Source organism: Pelophylax lessonae, assembly GCF_965119305.1.
Source record: "Pelophylax lessonae genome assembly, chromosome: 1".
Classification (NCBI taxonomy): domain Eukaryota; kingdom Metazoa; phylum Chordata; class Amphibia; order Anura; family Ranidae; genus Pelophylax; species Pelophylax lessonae.
This window is the reverse complement of record NC_138768.1, coordinates 266,480,168-266,499,878: the sequence shown is the minus strand read 5'-3', so window position 1 is coordinate 266,499,878 and position 19,711 is coordinate 266,480,168. Positions and strand designations below refer to the sequence as shown.

The 19,711-nt window shown below is 45.8% G+C and overlaps 1 protein-coding gene across 2 annotated transcripts in view; it reads left to right on the top strand.

Annotated features, from left to right (window-relative positions):
• Positions 1–19,711, top strand: part of PI4KA (phosphatidylinositol 4-kinase alpha) — a 293,423-nt gene that overhangs the window by 83,048 nt on the left and 190,664 nt on the right. For both annotated transcript variants that reach the window (XM_082244087.1, XM_082244086.1), the window contains exon 16: positions 19,333–19,516. In XM_082244087.1, the coding sequence (XP_082100213.1) occupies positions 19,333–19,516 (184 nt within the window). The remainder of the gene's footprint in view (positions 1–19,332; positions 19,517–19,711) is intronic.

The window sequence follows — 19,711 nt, the reverse complement described above, 5'->3', positions numbered from 1 at the left end:
GAAAAAAAAAAGGAAATGTATATCAACAAATGGTTTTGCAAAGTGCTAGGTGCAGGGGATGGCTGTCGGGTGTTATCCCTTGCAGAGAAATAATGAACATCCCATAGTGTAATACTGTATTGCTGATTTATTAAATAAGTATCCACTCACAGTATAGAATAGGCATCCTGCTGCAAATATGGAAATCTTCAAATATATGAATGACAGATCTGTTAATTTGGAAGAAGTATTTAATCCTAACCAAGTTGTATTCAAGCAGGATATGGATGGGTTATTTAAACAATTAAAGCACCATATGGAAAAACAACTAAGGATTTGGTGGGACATAGCCACCCTAGACAAATATATAGCAGGCAGCATCACCCCCCGGAGACTCAGATGGGACATACCACCCAATGATGGGATTAACGATAAAGCTCTCATGGAAGAATGGTACAAATTCTTCATTCAAACAGAGGGAGCTCTTAAAATTGTTGATCCAAAGGAGACGCCACAAATTAAAATATGTGGAATCCCTAATCACACAAATCAAAGACCAACTAATACCCTTTGGGGAAAGTAGGGAATACAAATAGAAGGAACAGGAATTAAAAACTAGAATACAGAAATATGATAAAGAGATACAAATTAAAAAACAAAAGAAATACAGGAGAGACATACTGGATTATACCAACTGCCAAGTGTACAAATGCCAGGCTGTAGATGAGTATATGGGAGAACACCCAGCGGACATTTCCATTAATGGGGAATCAAGGGAAACCTCGGTAGAAAGAGACAACCAAGAAAACAAATGGATTCAAGTAATTAGGAACCCCAATAGACCACCTAGGGACACCCCGCAAAATGCTAGGGAACATAGGCCACAAAGAAGAAGCCCGGAAAGAAATGGCATATATACACGTAGAACACCAAGAACGCAGAGAGACCACAGCAGATTTTCAGCCTTAAGGGATAGAGACTCGCCACCTCCACCTAGGACAAGACCTTTTCAACAACCCCAGTTTTTTCCCAGGTAGTACAGAGGGATACCCCCGAGGAACAACTGGGGTCCCAGACCATTCAACAACTGGGGCCACAACTATCAACAAGGCAGGAGCAATCAAGGTTACCCAAGGAACAATGGCTGGCAACCAAGAAACAACGGTTATTACCAACAAGGGTACAACCAAGGTTACCCAAGAAACAATGGCTGGCAACTACGAGGGAATGGATATCACCAACAAGAATACCAGGAGGAAGATTGGAGAGGACCACCGTGGAGACAATTCAGAGGCCCAGAAAAAAGAGAACCAGAGGCAAGCGTGGGGGAACAAAGAGAAACAAAAAGGAGAGAACAATAGGAGCGGGAATTTTCAAGCAGCCATACACGCAAGGAGGCATATTCACTATGTAGCAGATACCGCGTAATAACATACAACATGGCCGCCACGCAGGTGTTTATGGGGTTGCCTAGTTACGATCAGTATAAATAAGATGTGAAGCAGACAGAATGACGCCGCTCCTGATGTCCGCTCTGACGAAACGCGTAGGGCGGGAATAGAGCATTATTCCGTCACTTCCTGTTTGTTGGTTTGTTGATTTCTGCCCGTGGAACGCACCCGAGATCCGGAAATCCGGCGAGGACGCCACTGTTTGTCTTCCTATTCTGTACTATGAGTGGATACTTTCTTATTTAATAAATCAGCATTACAGTATTACACTATGGGATGTCCATTTTTTCTCTGCATGGTATAACACCCGACAGCCATCTACGGGAACCCAGCCGCCAGGCTCCAATATAGGAAAACTCCCCAAAGAGCACAGAAGGTGTAAGCACCTGTTCAAAATACCCAGAGGAATACCTAGAACTATCCGGGGATCCGCTCGCTATATAAGGCTCATCACCCCTTCATGAGGAGATAAATGCGGTGAATGCAATTAAGGGGAGCAGCACACCGGATTGAGCACAGCAAAATTAACCACTTACCGCCCGCCCGCCGTCATATGACGGCGGGACGGTGCGGCTATTATCCTGGGCGGACGTCATATGACGTGACCCAGTAAATGCACGGCAGGCGCGCGATCGCGGGCGCGCCGCCGTGCACTGCCGGTGTCGGCGTGTCCCCGGGACACAGCCGGTCACCGGCAGGGGGGAAACAGCCAATAGGCATGGCTGTTTCCCACGTGATCGGCTGTGTTCCAATGACACAGCCGATCACAATGGAGGCGCCCGGGAGATGACCGCGCATGCGCGATCGGGAGCGCGCAGCGCGGTCATGTCGGTGGCACTGTGTTCCGTAGGAACACAGCTGTCACCGGCGGTAGTAAACAGTCACTGACAGTGACTGTTTACTATGTGATCGGCTGTGAATCCATTCACAGCCGATCACAAAATGTAAACAAAGAGCAGTAACTCAGTGTTACTAGCTCTTCTCTCCTCATACAGCTTCCAGTATGAGGGGAGAAGAGCTAGAAACATTGAGTTACTGCTCTGTACCCCTGTACACAAATAAAGGTCCCCCACACACAGTCCTCAGCCCCCCCCAATGTCCCCTGTCACCCAACAGTCACCTCATCAGTGCCCAGAAATTGACACCCATAAGGCTACGTTCACATGTGAGAGTAGCGATCGCAGGCAGAATAACCGCGATTCTGCCCGCGATCCGGAAATCATTGCAAATCGCGGGACGCCTGTGCGTTGCCCGTGATTTGCAATAGCACCCCAAACGCTGTGCGATGTTGCCGCCATATACGCCTGCCGAATCGCGGTAACATCGCGCAAACATCGCATGATGCCCAAAAAAGGTACAAGAGTTTCTTTGGGGCGTCATGCGTTGTTTGCGTGATGTTACCTCGATTCGGCAGGCGGAAATCGCTGCAACATCACACAGCGTTTGGGGTGCTATTGCAAATCACGGGCAACGCACAGGCGTCCCGCCATTTGCAATGATTTCTGGATCACGGGCAGAATCGCAGTGATTCTGCCCGTGATCGCTACGCTCACATGTGAACGTAGCCTAAAATTCACCGGTCACCAGAGACTGCCATCAGTACCGCCGTGCACCATCGCCCGTCACCTGTCACCCATCAGTGACCATCGCCCGTCACCTGTCACCCCATCAATCACCGTCACCTGTCACCCCATCAAACATCGTCACCTGTCACCCCATCAGTCACCGTCATCTGTCACCCTATCAATCATCGTCATTTGACACCCCATCAGTGATCGTCACTTGTCACCCCATCAATCATCGTCACATGTCACCCCGTCAGTGATTGTCATTTGTCACCCCATCAATCATCGTCACTTGTCACCTCATCAATCATCGTCGCCTGTCACCTCATCAATCATCATCACCTGTCACCCCATCAGTCATCGTCACCTGTCACCCCATCAGTCATCGTCACCTGTCACCCCATCAGTCATCGTCACCTGTTTGTCATATACATGCAATCACTTACTGACCGCCTAACGACTATATGCGTCGGCCATTAAAAGCTAAATACTGGAGTTATGGCAGCAGATAGCCCCCATAACCCCGGTATTTTTTGAAACGGCGGGCGGTCGGCTTTCAGATAAGGGTGGTCCCAGTGGCGGATTCGCCGCGGAATTACCCTTACGGTGCAGGGGAAGAGGTCCCCCCCCCCCTCCTGCCGCGTCCCAGACGTTTTCCCAGCTTAACGGACCCGCCGGCAGTGGGGAAAACTATCCGGTCCCGGATCCTCAGAGACAGGAAGTCGAGTGAGGGCAAGATGGCCCTCACTCAACTCTATGGTCTTGGAGGACCGGAGCTACGTCAAAAGACGTTGCCTAGCAACCGGTTTAAAGGGCCGCTTTTTTTTTTGCTTTTTTTTTTTTTTTTCCTCTTTCAACAATTTTTTTTTTTTTTTCTTTTTTAGTGTAGTTGTGAGGTGTGAGGTCTTTTTGACCCCAGATCTCACAATAAAGAGGACCTGTCATGCCTATTTCTATTACAAGGGATGTTTACATTCCTTGTAATAGGAATAAAAATGATCAAAACATTTTTTTTTTTAAACTGTGTAAAAATAAAAAAATAATAAATAAAATAAATAGGAAAAAAAAAAAAAAAAAATTAAAGCGCCCTGCCTCCGTTAGCTCGCGCGCAGAAGCAAACGCATACGCAAGTCCCGCCCACATATGTAAACGGTGTTCAAACCATACATGTGAGGTATCGCCGCGATCGTTAGAGCGAGAGCAATAATTTGAGCCATAGACCTCCTCTGTAACTCTAAGCTAGTAACCTGCAGAAATTTTTAAAATGTTGCCTATGGGGATTTTTAAGTACCAATGTTTGGCGCCATTCTGTGAGCATGCACAATTTTGAAGCATGACATGTTGGGTATCTAATTACTCGGCGTAACATTATCTTTCATATTATGGGAAAAAAAATTGCTAAATTTACTGTTTTCTTATGTTTTAGTTCAAAAAAGTGAATTTTTTTTCAAAAAAATCGCATTTGGAAGACTGCTGCGCAAATATGGTGTGATAAAAAATATTGCAACGATCTCCATTTTATTCTCTAGGGTCTCTGCTAAAAAAAAATATATAATGTTTGGGGGTTCTAAGTAGTTTTCTAGCAAAAAAAAATGATTTTAGTTTGTAAACACCAAGTGTCAAAAATAGGCCCAGTCTTAAAGTGGATAAATGGACAACTTTGTGTAAAGCGCTACTTGGATGTTAGGCCTATGTATGTGGCCAGGCTGTGAAAAAGTGTTACACATGTGGTATCGCCATACTCAGGAGGAATAGCAGAATGTATTTTGGGGTGCAATTTTTGCTATGTACATGCTATGTGTTAGAAATATTGCATAAATGGACAGCTTTGTGTAAAAAAAATGTGTTTTCATTTTCTTTCCACATTTTCCAAAAACTTGTGGAAAAAAATGACATATTCAAAAGACTCAATATGCCTCAAAAATTATACCTTGGGCTGTTTGCTTTCCAAAATGGGGTAATTTTATGGGGGTTTCCATTGTCCTGGTGCTCCAGGGCCTTCAAAAGTGCGATAGGTTGTCAGGAAATTATATGTGTAATTTGTGCTCCTAGAATGCCGGACGGGGCTACTTGGATGTTAGGCCTCTGTATGTGGCCAGGCTGTGAAAAAGTCTCACACATGTGGTATCTCCATACTCAGGAGGAGTAGTAGAATGTGTTTTGGGGTGTAGTTGCAAGTATACATGTGCTGTGTGAGAGAAATAACCTGTTAATACGGCAATTTGTATAAAAAAAAAAAAAAAAAAAAACAAAATCTTCATTTTGCAAAGCATTGTGGGAAAAAATTACAACTTCAAAAAACTCACCATGCCCCTTATTAAATACCTTGGAATGTCTACTTTCCAAAAAGGGGTCATTTGGGGGGTATTTGTACTTTCCTGACTTTTTAGTGTCTCAAGAAATGAGATAGGCCTTCAGTACATCAGGTGTGATCAAGTGTGATCAATTTTCAATGATTCGCACCATAGCTTGTGGACTCTATAACTTTCACAAAGACCAAATAATATACACTTACTTGGGTTATTTTTACCAAAGATAAGTAGCAGTATAAATTTTGGCCAAAATTTGTGAAGAAAAATTACTAATTTGCAAAATTTTATGACAGAAACAAAGAAAAATGCGTTTTTTCACAATATTTTCAGTCTTTTTTTATTTATAGCACAAAAAATAAAAAACCCAGTATTGATCAAATACCATCAAAAGAAAGCTCTATTTGTGTGAAAAAAAGGACACAATTTTTGTATGGGTACAGTGTTGCATGACTGAGTAATTCTCAGTCAAAGTGTGAGAGCGCTGAAAGCTGAAAATCGGTCTGGGCAGGAAGGGGGTGAAAGTGCACTGTAGGCAAGTGGTTAAGAATAGCAGCTTAATCTATTCCCTGATACGAGGCTAAAGCACCTATACTACCACCAGCATATTGGACTTTTCAACATCTGTGGGAAAAATATTTCTCCTGCACTTAGCACTTTTATTTTACTAGTAATCCTTTCCACCAGCACATCACCACCATAATATTGAATACAGTGCCTTGCAAAAGTATTCGGCCCCCTTGAACTTTGCAACCTTTTGCCACATTTCAGGCTTCAATCATAGAGATATAAAACTGTAATTTTTTGTGAAGAATCAACAACAAGTGGGACACAATCATGAAGTGTAACGAAATTTATTGGCTATTTCAAACTTTGTTAACAAATAAAAAACTGAAAAATTGGGCGTGCAAAATTATTCAGCCCCTTTACTTTCAGTGCAGCAAACTCTCTCCAGAAGTTCAGTGAGGAACTCTGAATGATCCAATGTTGACCTAAATGACTAATGATGATAAATGGAATCCACCTGTGTGTAATCAAGTCTCCGTATAAATGCACCTGCACTGTGATAGTCTCAGAGGTCCGTTTAAAGAGCAGAGAGCATCATGAAGAACAAGGAACACACCAGGCAGGTCCGAGATACTGTTGTGGAGAAGTTTTTTTTTTTTTTTCAATCAGAAACAAAGTTTATTGAACAAAACAAGAGTTCACAGGCTTCACATAGTAAGCTCTCTTACAAAGAGAGAATAAACAATCAAGTAGAATATGCACAGCATTCCCAGATGAGCACATCTCCAGCAAAATACATCCAGTTGCCCGGTCATGGTCCCATGGCACAACACACATTTCCCTCCTCACCCCCACATCAAAAACATAGGGCATTATTGCAACAAGCGGTCCATGATTAGATCTGCAGGGGCCAGGCCCAGGCTGTGCCAACCACCCACCCCAAATTTTTTTCATATCTTAGCGGGACACCTCTATGTTGATATATCAGACGTTTGCAGCGCAGAGTAGTTCCCATGGCGTGCACCCACATCTCCAATGTGGGAGGGGACGTGGATGTCCAGTGCTGCAAAATGAGCTTTCGGGCTTGAAACAAAGCCCTTGACATTGCCAACCGTACGTTGGGATCAGGCGAGTAATCCTCCACCATGCCAAGAAGGCATGGCTTCGGGTTCACCGGTACAGACAGTGAAAATGCAGCGTTAACAGTCCGGACCACCGCCGTCCAATACCTATGAAGCTTGGGGCAACGCCCCAGGAGGTGAATGAGGTCCCCGCAATCCCTACTACACCTGGTGCACAAGGAGTCCATTCTGAGACCCATCCTATGAAGACGGAGGGGGGTGCGGTGCACCCTAAGGAGTATGTATAGTTGGGAGAGTCGTTGCGGAACGCTAAGAGAGCATGTGCGCACCGACTGCAGTGCCTCATCCCACTGATCGTCACTAATATCCCCAACATCTGTCTCCCAGTGAGTTTTAGCAGGGCTAGGAAATTTCTCCAAATAGTCAGTCAGTAGCATAGAATAGCATTCCGAGATAAACCCTTTAGTCGTGTCAAAGCGCCTCATCATAGCAAAGACCGGAGTCGGGGACAGTTCCGGGCACAGCAAGGAGGGCTGAGCCGGTATCGCATGCCGCAGCTGCAGATATGAGAACAGCATGTCTGAAGGCAAGTCATAGCCGGCACTAAGCTGGGCAAAGTCCAACAAGCGTCCCTGGCGAAACACCTGTTTAAGGTGAGTAACTCCTCGCATCTTCCACCGAGCAGCACATTGTAATTTAGTCAACTCTGGATATGTTAAATTATCCGAAATTGTGAAGAAGTTTAAAGCCGGATTTGGACACAAAAAGATTTCCCAAGCTTTAAACATCCCAAGGAGCACTGTGCAAGCGATAATATTGAAATGGAAAGAGTATCAGACCACTGCAAATCTACGAAGACCTGGCCGTCCCTCTAAACTTTCAGCTCATACAAGGAGAAGACTGTTCAGAGATGCAGCCAAGAGGCCCATGATCACTCTGGATGAACTTCAGAGATCTACAACTGAGGTGGGAGACTCTGTCCATAGGACAACAATCAGTCGTATACTGCACAAATCTGGCCTTAATGGAAGAGTGGCAAGAAGAAAGCCATTTCTTAAAGATATCCATAAAGTGTCGTTTAAAGTTTGCCACAAGCCACCTGGGAGACACACCAAACATGTGGAAGAAGGTGCCCTGGTCAGGTGAACTGCAAAAAAATGAACTGATAAACTTTTGTGACTTGAATGATGATGTGAATGTTTTAACTCAATTCGATAATTGTGATATCCATGTGAGACGATCCCCACCACCAACAGGTTAATCTTCTTACCAGATAAAACTTATATATAGCGTGAGTGTTAAACATATAAAAATGTCAACTCGATTCCCATGCACCTTCACCCGGCGTGTATGCACACTGCAAGCCGCTTACCAGATGTCAGATGAACATAGCATAGGGAATAAAGTTCTCCTCACTCCAGAATATAGCTGTCAGCTGATACAACGATCCCAAGATTGATGGTATCCTGTCTCCTTATGGCTCCGCAATTAGCACATGTAGAAAAATTCAAATGGACCAACAATGGTGCATTACCCCCGGTTTATTGTATACTGTATAATACAGGCAGTTACACTTACATGTATCCATAGGAATACGGGCATGTAGCAAAATTGAGTCTTGAGCAGTCCCGCGTCCGGCTGCAGTACAGACGAACGGGATGACGTGTGTAACGACGCGACACGCCTCCTTTCTGACGCGTTTCCTCTGACGAGACTTCCACCGAGATAGGAGGGACTGTTGGTGGTGGGGATCGTCTCACGTGGATTTCACAATTATCGAATTGAGTTAAAACATTCACATCATCATTCAAGTCACAAAAGTTTATCAGTTCATTTTTTGCACGTTATTACACATGGATGGACTTTTAATTTTGGACTTGTTCTTCACATATGTTTCTATTACATTTGCACTATTGTGATTAGTATATTAGTATAATTTTATTAAGTTTAGCGCACCAATTATTTTTCACATTCATTTAAGCACAACACCTTGGTAGCAGCTTTACGGAAATTTATCAGCGCACCTTTAATTTTACACAAACTCCCACCTACTTGCCTGTACTCCAGAGGGTTGTACACCCCTGGGTCCTGTTTTCCCAGATTCACATGTATGTGAGGCCTGTTTCTTTGCATGGCAAGATGTACTAGAACTTACAATGTATCTACTTATGGATTTCACTGTGATAAATGACATGGCTGACTTCCATGGGGCCCTGGTATATCCTTTTCAAATTGGCTCAAAAGTACACTTCTAAGGATACAGTTCACTCACAAAATCTGCTTTGTAGGATTTTTTTGTCCACTTTTATTTAAAAGATTGTTCACAAAAGCACACAAGGGTTGTTTAGCATCTCTCTGCCATAGGAAAATACTACCTTACGGCTTTCACTTTGCGGGAGCTCTGCCCTGGTCCTCAGGCTTAGACCACTGTCACTATTATCCAACCAGAATTCAAACTCCTGTGCACACATTCACCATCTATAATTGCTCCTTTGCAGCCACATGGGCTCCTGGGCAGAATGGAGCCCTGAACTGTTGCCAATACCTTGGCTCTGCACTTCTCCACAAACACTGTGCTGTGGACCTAGGATTTCTTCCTTCCCAAGTCTCTACAAAGCTTCTGGGTTCCATCACCCATACCAAGAGTTACTAATTTAGGAGAACACTGATGAACCAGTTTCCTCTTTACCAAACACACATCCTGAGAAATACGAACAGTCCATGCCTAGTGCGCTTCACCCATTTAAACTTAGTCATAGATCGCTACATCATCTGCCCACCTCTCAACCAACCAGAGGAAGACTTGTATTCATAAAAATGCAAGGCTTCCCTTGAATGGGGTGGCTGTGCTAAGACCAACTTAATTTTTAACCAGCAGCAGAGAGAAAGTGTCTCGTACTGCTGCTGGAAAGCAGTACTGCTTACTGTATGTAGCTAATGCTGCTACAGTCTAATACTGTACAATAGCCCCAACGGCCAGCCCATGCTGGCATGAAAATAATTTGTTTGGGCCAGTTTGGCCCAAACAGACTATTTAATGGGATTGTATACCTGAAATTCTACTTTAATAGCAGTTGTTCAACCGGTTCTGACATTAGACTAATCATTTTAGGGAATTGGGGTTAAGCCTCATTCAGTATTTGAAGGTACCAAAATAACAAGCTTTTGGAAAGACTACAGTATATTGGTTCTTTAGGTCTTGGTAGCAGAGACGAAGTGTCTCATACTGCTGCCCTAACACATCACCGCTTACTGTATGTAACTGTTGCTACTAAAGTCTATTACAGCAGCCCCAGTGGTCAGACTATTCTGACATGGAGATCATTTTTCTCTATCGTTCATCGACAGACAGTTTAAGGCATAGGACCTAGCTTCCTGCTGGGACTTCGGTCTTGGCTATTGGAAAGTTTGTGATTTTTTTTATTTTCACTAGCAACAGCCGGCTGAGGTTTCGCACTGGATAATCTAGATCCTTAAGGTCTTCCTGCCTGGCCAGCGAGCTTGAGCAGGTTATAGTCTAGAACTTGGCCTCACCACGACAGTGCCCCAATGGATGGGGGACGAGCCTGCGAGTGGACCGTCTCACTGGGACGCACATGACCTGGAACTCCCTCAGTCTCCGCTTCCCCTTGGCTGACAGCACTCCCATTCCAGGTGGGAGATGATCTGTTTCGGAATGGGACCCACCTGATACTGTGGTATGGTGAGTAAATTGTCCCCCCAAAAACCCCTGGCGGTCTCGGGGCGGACGTGGGCCCTTCCCTGGAATAGTTAGACCTTAGGGGTTCCCCTGGCACCTTGGAGGACTAGTCCAGTGTAGGCCCTGGGCATTCCCCTACCCCTAGCAGGTTTTTACCCTAGGGGGGCGGTAATAATGCGGCGGTTGTGGCGTTTATTTGAGGGGGGTGACTTGTTCTGTGTGGGCCCCTGGTCAGGGACCTTCCGATGCCTATTGTTCTGGGACCCTTTTGGGGGTCCTGGAGACCGCATGGCGCGCCGTGGGGGCTGCCATTTTGCTGTGGATCATGATTTTTATATTCCCATTAGGTTATCTGGGCAGCTATTTTCTATAATACCCCATTGAGAATGCATGAGCGGCCATTTACCTGAGATCCATAGAATGGACAGGCATGCGGCATGGCTTTTTAAATATAGAGGCTGACTTTTCTCTCCCTCTTCCTGTACAGTCAGTTTCGTTTTTGCACAGTTCGAGCTGGAAGTCTCCTCTGTGGTCTGCTAACGGGTTTCTTGTGGTTCCCTGTGAGTTTTTCTTCATTCACTCTGCTTTTATCTTCTAATAACCAGGAAATGTGAGCCCGCACTTATTTAGCGGTGGGACCGCATTTTTGGCATTCTTGAAGAGACACTGCCCAAATATTTTAAAAAGTGTAACATGGAGTCCCAGGATAATATTTTACCTGCAGAACCCCTGGGAGCGACTGCAGGACCTTCTGGTTCAGTCTCAGCCAGAGATTGCAGCTTTTTTGCAAAATCTGATGTCTAAGGTAGATTTTGTCATTGCTAGTGCTGCCAGCCGCAAGCGCCCTCGACCCTCACCTCCATCAGCAGGGTCTTCGGACTCGGAGATAGACATGGCTGCCGCAGACGAAGACCACCCTGAGGGGTCGGTGTCGTCGCCATTCTGATGGTGAAGAGGACCTGTCCTCATCAGCCGCCGCGCGGGAACACGCTTTGGTTGAAGCTCTAATAGTTTTAGTGCGGGAAACCTTAAATTGGCTGATAAAACCACAGCGCCGGGTACGCAGGTGTCTTTTGGCCCCGCAAATCATATCAATCGGGCAAGGTGTTCCCTTGTCCAGAATCGTTTCATACTATTGTGGATGAACAATGGTGGCGCATTAAGCACGTTAGTGGTGCCTAAGCAATTTGCACCCCGTTACCCCTTTGCGGAGGCAGTGTCCACTAGGTGGACTATACCACCAAAAGTGGATCCCCTGGTGTCCAGGTGGAATAAAGCGACTTGGTACCGGTGGGAGAGTATCCAATTTTTGCGGACCCCGTGGATAGATGGGTGGAATCCTTGTCCCGCCATTTACACGTGGTAGCAGGTCACATAATAAAGACTACCTGTGTGAATGTTTTGGTAGCGCAGACTGCTACGAAATGGGTGAAGTTACTTAAAGGTAACTTGGAAGCTGACGCCCCCCTTGGAACTACTGGACCAGTTGGCTCAAGCCCTGGTGTTCGTGTGTGACCTGTCCCTGGATTCAGCCTGTTGGTGGCCAGGGCGTCGGCAATGGGGATTGCTATTAGGCGCATGGTGTGGCTAAAAAGCTGGTCAGCGGACCAGGCTTCTAAAAAGGCCTTGACTGATCTTCCCTTCTCAGGGGAGAGGCTGTTTGGATCCTCTCTGGATGAGTTGATCAAAGATGTAAGGTAAGAGCACTCATCTTCTCCAATCCTCTAAGTGCAAGGCGCCACTTCCTAGGCGGGGGCCTTCCTTTAATGCTCATAAACATCTTTTTCGTGCCTCCGGGTCCCAAGAAAAAGGTGAATCATTCAGGTCTTCTGGGGGTTCCAAGAAGCCGTGGTCGGGGAAAGCAAAGACCGGCCAGTCTGGACCTGCAGGCAAGTCCTCGTCTGCATGAAGGGGCGCCCTCACCCGATTCTGGGGTGGGGGAACGTCTTTTTGTTTCTTTCTGGAACCCTGGACCCCCTTGATTCAGGACATGGGTTCACAAACTGATCCGATCTGGGTACAAGATCGAATTCCGGTGTCGCCCGTCGGACAGGTTCTTCCCGTCCAATCTTTGACTATCCCCAGTCTGGTTAAGGGACTTGCGAGGGGCGGTACACGATTTGCTGTCGCAAGGAGTGATTGAATCGGTTCCTTTTCAGGAAAGCTTTCAAGAGTTTTATTCAAATTTCTTCACCGTGCCCAGGAAGGAAGGCAAGGTGCGTCCCATCCTTGATCTCAAGGCCCTGAACCGCTTTGTGCGGGTACAGAAGTTTCAAATGGAATCCATCTGCACGGTGGTGGCATCACTACAACAGGGAGATATCTTAGCCTCCATAGATTTCAAGGACGCATATCTGCACATCCCTATTTACATTAGACACCAGCGGTTTCTTCGCTTTGCGGGCGAAGAGGAGCATTATCAAGTTGTGGCGTTACCCTTTGGTCTCAGTCTCAGCTCCCAAAGTATTTACCAAGGTCTTAGCAATCAAAAAGGACAGATCCTGCACATGCTGATATACAACAAGTACAAAGAGGAGTACTTCACCAGCTGTCCATGTATTCACCTCCTTTGTATGTTTTTTAGCTGAAATGTCCCGGTTGCTGCTGCTCCTCTCTCACTCCACTGGGGGGGGGGTGGATCAAAACAATTCAAATCTGTAAAGAAAAGCGCACGCAACCTCGGGCGGGCAATAACGCTTTAATAAAGGACAATAACACAGTACATTGGAATTGCACTCACACTTTTTCTTTAAGGCAATCGCTTTACAGCATTCCAACAGGAGCTACTCAGAGGAGCCTGAGGCGCCGTAGATCACGTCGGTATAGTGCGCAGGCGCACCAGAACCGGCATCCGGTGACCGGGCAACACAGGAAGTGAAGGAGAGCGGGGATACAGCGGCGGCAGCCGCGGATGAGGAGACCGCAGAGTCACCATCTGGAGGGAGGGGAGGAGCGAGTAGCTCCTGTTGGAATGCTGTAAAGCGATTGCCTTAAAGAAAAAGTGTGAGTGCAATTCCAATGTACTGTGTTATTGTCCTTTATTAAAGCGTTATTGCCTGAGGTTGCGTGCGCTTTTCTTTACAGATTTTAATTACCAAGGTCTTAGCACCGGTATTGGCATTGCTTCAGTCTTTTTGTGGGAGGATCTGTCAGTCACCGTCAGAACTCTGCAGGATTTCGTTTGGAACATCAATTCAAGAAATCTGCGCTGGCAGCTGTCTTGAGACTGGATTATCTGGGCTTGACTCTGGATTCAGCCTTGGCCAAGGTGTTTCTTCCTCCGGACAAGCTGCAAACGTTGCAGGAGGCGATTCGGTTGTTGTTGGCAAACAATCTATCCTCTCTTCGAGTTTGCATGCAGGCCTTGGGTCTGATGGTATCAACCTTCGAGGCGGTTCCATTTGCTCAGTTTCATACCAGACCTTTGCAAAGTGAGATTCTTGTCAAATGGAACAAGGATCCAAAGTCCTTGGACTCTTTGATTCGGTTAAGTCACAACACAAAGTCTGCTTTGTTGTTGTGGATTCAGTCTCATGGACGCCAGCCTATCGTGTTTGGGCGGGGTGCAGGGGAAGTTCTGTGCCCAGGGTACCTGGACAATGGATGATTCTAAACTACCGATAAATGTTTTGGAGCTCAGAGCAATAAAACTTTATCTGAGCCATTGGACGACTCGTCTGCAGGATTGTCCGGTTCAGATTCAATCAGACAACGCCACGACTGTGGCTTACATCAATCACCAGGGGGGCATACATCAATCACCAGGGAGGCACCAAGAGTGTCTTGGCGGCCAAGGAGGTGGCCGAGATTCTGGCCTGGGCGGAAAAATGTATTCCAGCCCTCTCTGCTGTACACATTCCAGGTGTGGAGAACTGGCAAGCGATTACCTGAGTCGTCAGGTGTTGGATCAAGGGGAGTGGTCCCTGTACCCGGAGGTGTTTCATTTTCTGTGTGTTCAGTGGGGGACTCCCGAGGTTGATCTTTTGGTTCTTGCCTCAACAAGAAGGCTCAGATTCATAGCCAGGTCTCGAGATCCTCTGGCCGACACCACAGATGCTCTGGTGGCTCCTTGGGGTCAGTATCGGCTAATTTATGCCTTTCCTCTCTTGAAACTCCTGCAGAGGCTTCTGCGCAGGATAGAGGTGGAAAGCATTTTGGTCATTCTGGTGGCTCTGGACTGGCCTTGCCGGTCTTGGTACAAAAACCTAGTAAGACTGGTCGCCAATGCTCCTTGAATACTTCCTCTCAGGGAAGATCTGCTGTTTCATGGTCTGATCTTCCATCCTGCTTTACAGTCGCTGGCTTTAATAGCATGGCTGTTGAAAGCCAGGTGTTGAGAGATAGAGGTCTTTCTGACTGTGATTCCTACGCTATTGAAGGCTGGGAAGTCGACTTCTAGTAAGATATATCATCGTACGTGGAAATCGTATATTTCATGGTGTGAAATCACTGAAGGTGCACCCTCGCTTGTTTTTGGTAGCTGGGGTTTTGGCCTTTCTGCAGAAAGGAGTTGAACAGCGGTTGCCTATGGGCACTATCAAATGCCAAGTGTCGGCTTTGGCTATATATTTCCAACGCCCATTAGCTACGCATGCTTTGATTTGTACCTTTCTACAGGGAGTGTGCCATATGGCTCCTCCGAGAAGATCCCCGCTACCGCCGTGGGATCTCAATTTGGTATTATCTGTTCTTCAAAAGCCTACTTTTGAGAGCATTCGGGAGATTTCTTTTCTTTCGTTATCCCAGAAAGTTGCCTTCTTGGTGGCTATCACTCCTGCTTGCAGAGTTTCTGAAATAGCGGCTTTGTCCTGCAGCTTACCTTATCTGGTGATACACAGAGATAAATTGGCACTTCGACCTAATCAGTCGTTTCTTCCTAAGGTTGTTTCCGATTTTCATCTGAATGAAGACATTGTGTTGCCTTCACTGTGCCCTAAGCCAAAACATTCTAAGGAATTTGCGTTGCACGCTTTGGATGTGGTTCGGACGATCAGGGTCTATCTGGAGACCACTGAGACTTTTAGAAAATCAGACGCTCTTTTTATCCTTACCGAAGGACCTCGTAAGGGATTGGCTGCATCTGCGGCGACCATATCCAGATGGATCAGGCAGATGGTAGTTCAGGCTTATTCACTGAAGGGTCAGGTTCCTCCTTTCCCGGTGAAGGCGCATTCTACGAGATCGCTGAGTGCCTCTTGGGCTTTTCGCCATCAGGCGTCGGTGCTGCAAGTTTGCAAGGCGGCAACTTGGTCGTCTGTGCATACGCATACAAAATTCTACAAAGTAGATGTGTTGGCATCTTCGGATGCTTCCTTTGGCTGCAAGGTTTTGAAGGCTGCGGTTTTTAACTAAAAATACCCCTATAATACTAATCCATCGCCCCTTTACAGAACCGCTATTCTCATAATCTTACAAGGTGTACAGTATTGGATTTTAGTCAAAATCTTACTTTTAAAAACGCTGTCTGAGCGCGGCCATCTTGGATGTGGGCATCTGAAGCCGCAGTGTAATCTGCTGTGTCCTTCTTCCTGATTCCAGTTCATTCTGGCTACCCAGAATGCACCTGGCAATCTTGTGCATGCTCTGTACTATGCTATCAGCATAATACGGGTTTCCATAGCGACGGCAGCGTCAGAGGAAGTTGCCCCTATAAAGCCCTTCCCCGCCTCCCGGAAAGGCCGGAACAAAACAAGGAAGTCATTGCACGTGCAGCAGACAGAACGCCCAAAACGGCACCTATTACGGTAAGCTCTTGGCTCAAACAAGTTATTTATATGTGATGGGGCACTTAGATGGGGAACTGTGATGGATGCCAGCACTGCGAGGGGACACATTGATGGCTCACTGCGTGTGATGTGGCACTGTAATGGATGGCACACTGTGTGGGGGCACATTTATGGTGCACTGTGTGTGATGTGGCACTGCAATGGATGGCACACTGTGAGGGGGCACATTTATGGTGCACTGTGTGTGATGTGGCACTGCAATAGATGGCACACTGTGAGGGGGCACATTGATGGTGCACTGTGTGTGATGTGACACTGTAATGGATGGCACACTGTGAGGAGGCACTATGATGGCGCACTGTAATTGGGGCAGCACTGTGATGTTGCACTGTGATGGATGGATGGCACACTGTGATGGTACTCTGTTATGGGGGCACTGTATACATGTGTGTGTGTGTATATATCTTTATTTATATATGTGTGTGTTTGTATGTATTATATATTGCATATGTATATTTAATGCATGTGCCCCCATCACTGGTCTGGCCCATCACTGGTCCGGTCCATCACAGTGCTGCCCCCAATGACAGTGCTGCTCCAATTACAGTGCCGCCCCAATCACAGTGCCATCACAGTGCTGCCAGCCATCACAGTGTGCCATCCATCCATCACAGTGCCCCCATCACAGTGCCATCACAGTGCTGCCCCCATCACAGTGCCCCATCACAGTGCTGCCCCCATCAAAGTGTGCCACCCATCCATCTATCCATCACAGTGCTGCCCCCATCACAGTGCTGCCCCATCACAGTGCCGCCATCATAGTGCTGCCCCATCACAGTGCTGCCACCATCGCAGTGCCCACATTAGAGTGTCCCCAAACAATGCACTCACCTACTGGCCACAATAGGAGCAAATTAGGGAATCGCTGCGTAGAAAACCGCCGATCACTGTTCCTCGCACGGACGCTAGGGTAACAGTGGCAACAATAGCCTGGTTACCCTTCTTAAAGATGGCGCCGAACGCCGCCTCTCATACGTCATTTCCGGTTTGGAAATAACGCCCACGTCACTGCCCATTGCCTCCTGGGAGTGATGACAAACAGCTCCCAGGACGCAATGCAAAGGCGGAAGTGATGGCGGCCGCAGAGGAAGTACAATCAAAAATGCCCTGAAAATAAGGTAAGGGACCCCAGAAAAAAATTGAAACTACCCAATTGTTGATCAGCATAGCGAGCACTCCAGGAATCACTAAAGTTGCAAAATAGGCCGGAACTCTGCTTTAAACAGAACTGTTTTTTTTTTTTTTTTGTTTCTCTTTGAGGGTGTATTGTGTTTTTTCAGGGTGAGCTCCAGTTTTTCCTGGTTGAGCTCCATGTTACCTGGTTGGCTAAGTTTAGCTTTTGGGGAGTATGTTTCAGTGTGCATTGTCTTACCACCCCTCATACTGTTTTGGGACATCCCTATAGTCTCTGAATAGATGGAGCTGCGTCTGTCGATGAACGATAGAGAAAACTGGATTTTTGTAAGAACTTACTGTAAAATCCTTTCCTCTGAAGTTCATCGACAGATGCAGCATCCGCCCCTCTACTTCTGAGTGAATGGGTTTTTTTTTCCTATTCTAAACACTGCTTGCAACTAAACTGCTTGATAATGGCAGAGTGTGTGGGGTTATGCCTGCAGGGACAGCCCCCATGGGTGTGGTTAAGCTTTTTTCCTGCCTAGGGCCTTTTCCTGATGGGAGGAGCATAACCCTAAAATCTCTGAATAGATGGAGCTGCGTCTCGATGAACGATGGAAAAAAATGATTTCCTTGTCAGAATAGTCTGACCACTGGGGCTGCTGTAATAGACTTTAGTAGCAATAGTTACATACAGTAAGCTGTGTTGTGTTAGGGCAGCAGTATGAGACACTTTGTCTCTGCTACCAAATATCCTCACAAGACCTAAAGAACCAATATACTGTAGTCTTTCCAAACGCATATTATTTTGGTACCTTCAAATACTGAATGAGGCTTAACCCCAATTCCCTAAAATGATTAGTCTAATGTCAGAACTGGTTGAACAACTGCTATTAAAGTAGAATTTCAGGTATACAATCCCATTAAATAGTTTGTTTGGGACAAACTGGTCCAAACAAATTATTTCCACGCCAGCATGGACTGGCTGTTGGGGCTATTGTACAGTATTAGGCTGTAGCAGCATTAGCTACATACAGTAAGCAGTACTGCTTTCCAGCAGCAGTACGAGAAATCCAGTTATTTGGGTTAGCTTGGCCCAAACTATTTAACCTCTTCAATGCTGGGCACTTTCACCCCCTTCCTGCCAAAAGCCAATAATCAGCTTTCAGCTCTGTCGCATTTTTAATGACAATTGCGTGGTCGTGCAATGCTGTACCCAAACTACATTTTTAGCATTTTTTTTTAGATGGATAGAGCTTTCTTTTGGTGGTATTTAATTACCACTGAGTTTTTTGCTAAACAAATGGAAAAAGACTGAATATTTTGAATGAAAAAAGTTTTTCTTAGTTTCTGTTACAAAATTTTGTAAATGAGTAATTTTTCTCCTTCACTGATGTGTGCTAATGAGGCTGTACTGATGGGCACTGATGAGACAGCGTTGATGAGGTGGCACTAATATGCAGCACTAGTATGCAGCACTGATGAGGAGACACTAATATGCAACACTGTTGGGCACTGATAGGTGGCGCTAATAGGCAGCAATGATGTGCAATGATGGGCACTGATGGGTGGCACTGACAGACGGAATTGATGAGGAGGCACTGATATAAAAGTCATTAGTCTATGGTCTTAGAGTTAAGATTAATAAATTAGGCCCATGAATACAATAATCCTATTCTGTGTTTACTTGTCCTAGGTAATTCCACAGAACTATGTTATCCTTTTTTTTTTTTTTTTTTGTGTGTTTGATAGGATCTAAAACCATTTTCTGCACTACAAAATTTATCTTTTATTATGTTTTTTTACAGAATAAATAGATGTTTGTATTGTGTTTTAGGGAAGCCCATCTGATTCCAGATCACACAATCCGTGCATTGGGGCATATTGCGGTGGCCCTCAGGGATACCCCAAAGGTGATGGAGCCAATCCTTCAGATATTGCAACAGAAGTTCTGCCAGCCGCCATCACCACTTGATGTGCTCATCATAGACCAACTGGGGTGTATGGTGATAACTGGCAATGTAAGTAGACAAATTTGCAAAAGAAACAATAATTATTTTCTAGACATTCAGACCACCCAACAGTCTGCTCACTATAGTAGTAAAGCTAAAATATGGTTATTTGTTGCCTTCTTTTACACCAACCCTACCTGTAATAACCTACAATGATTTAAAGCACAGAAGCAGGTCTGTTTTGACTGACTGCCTTAAGACTTA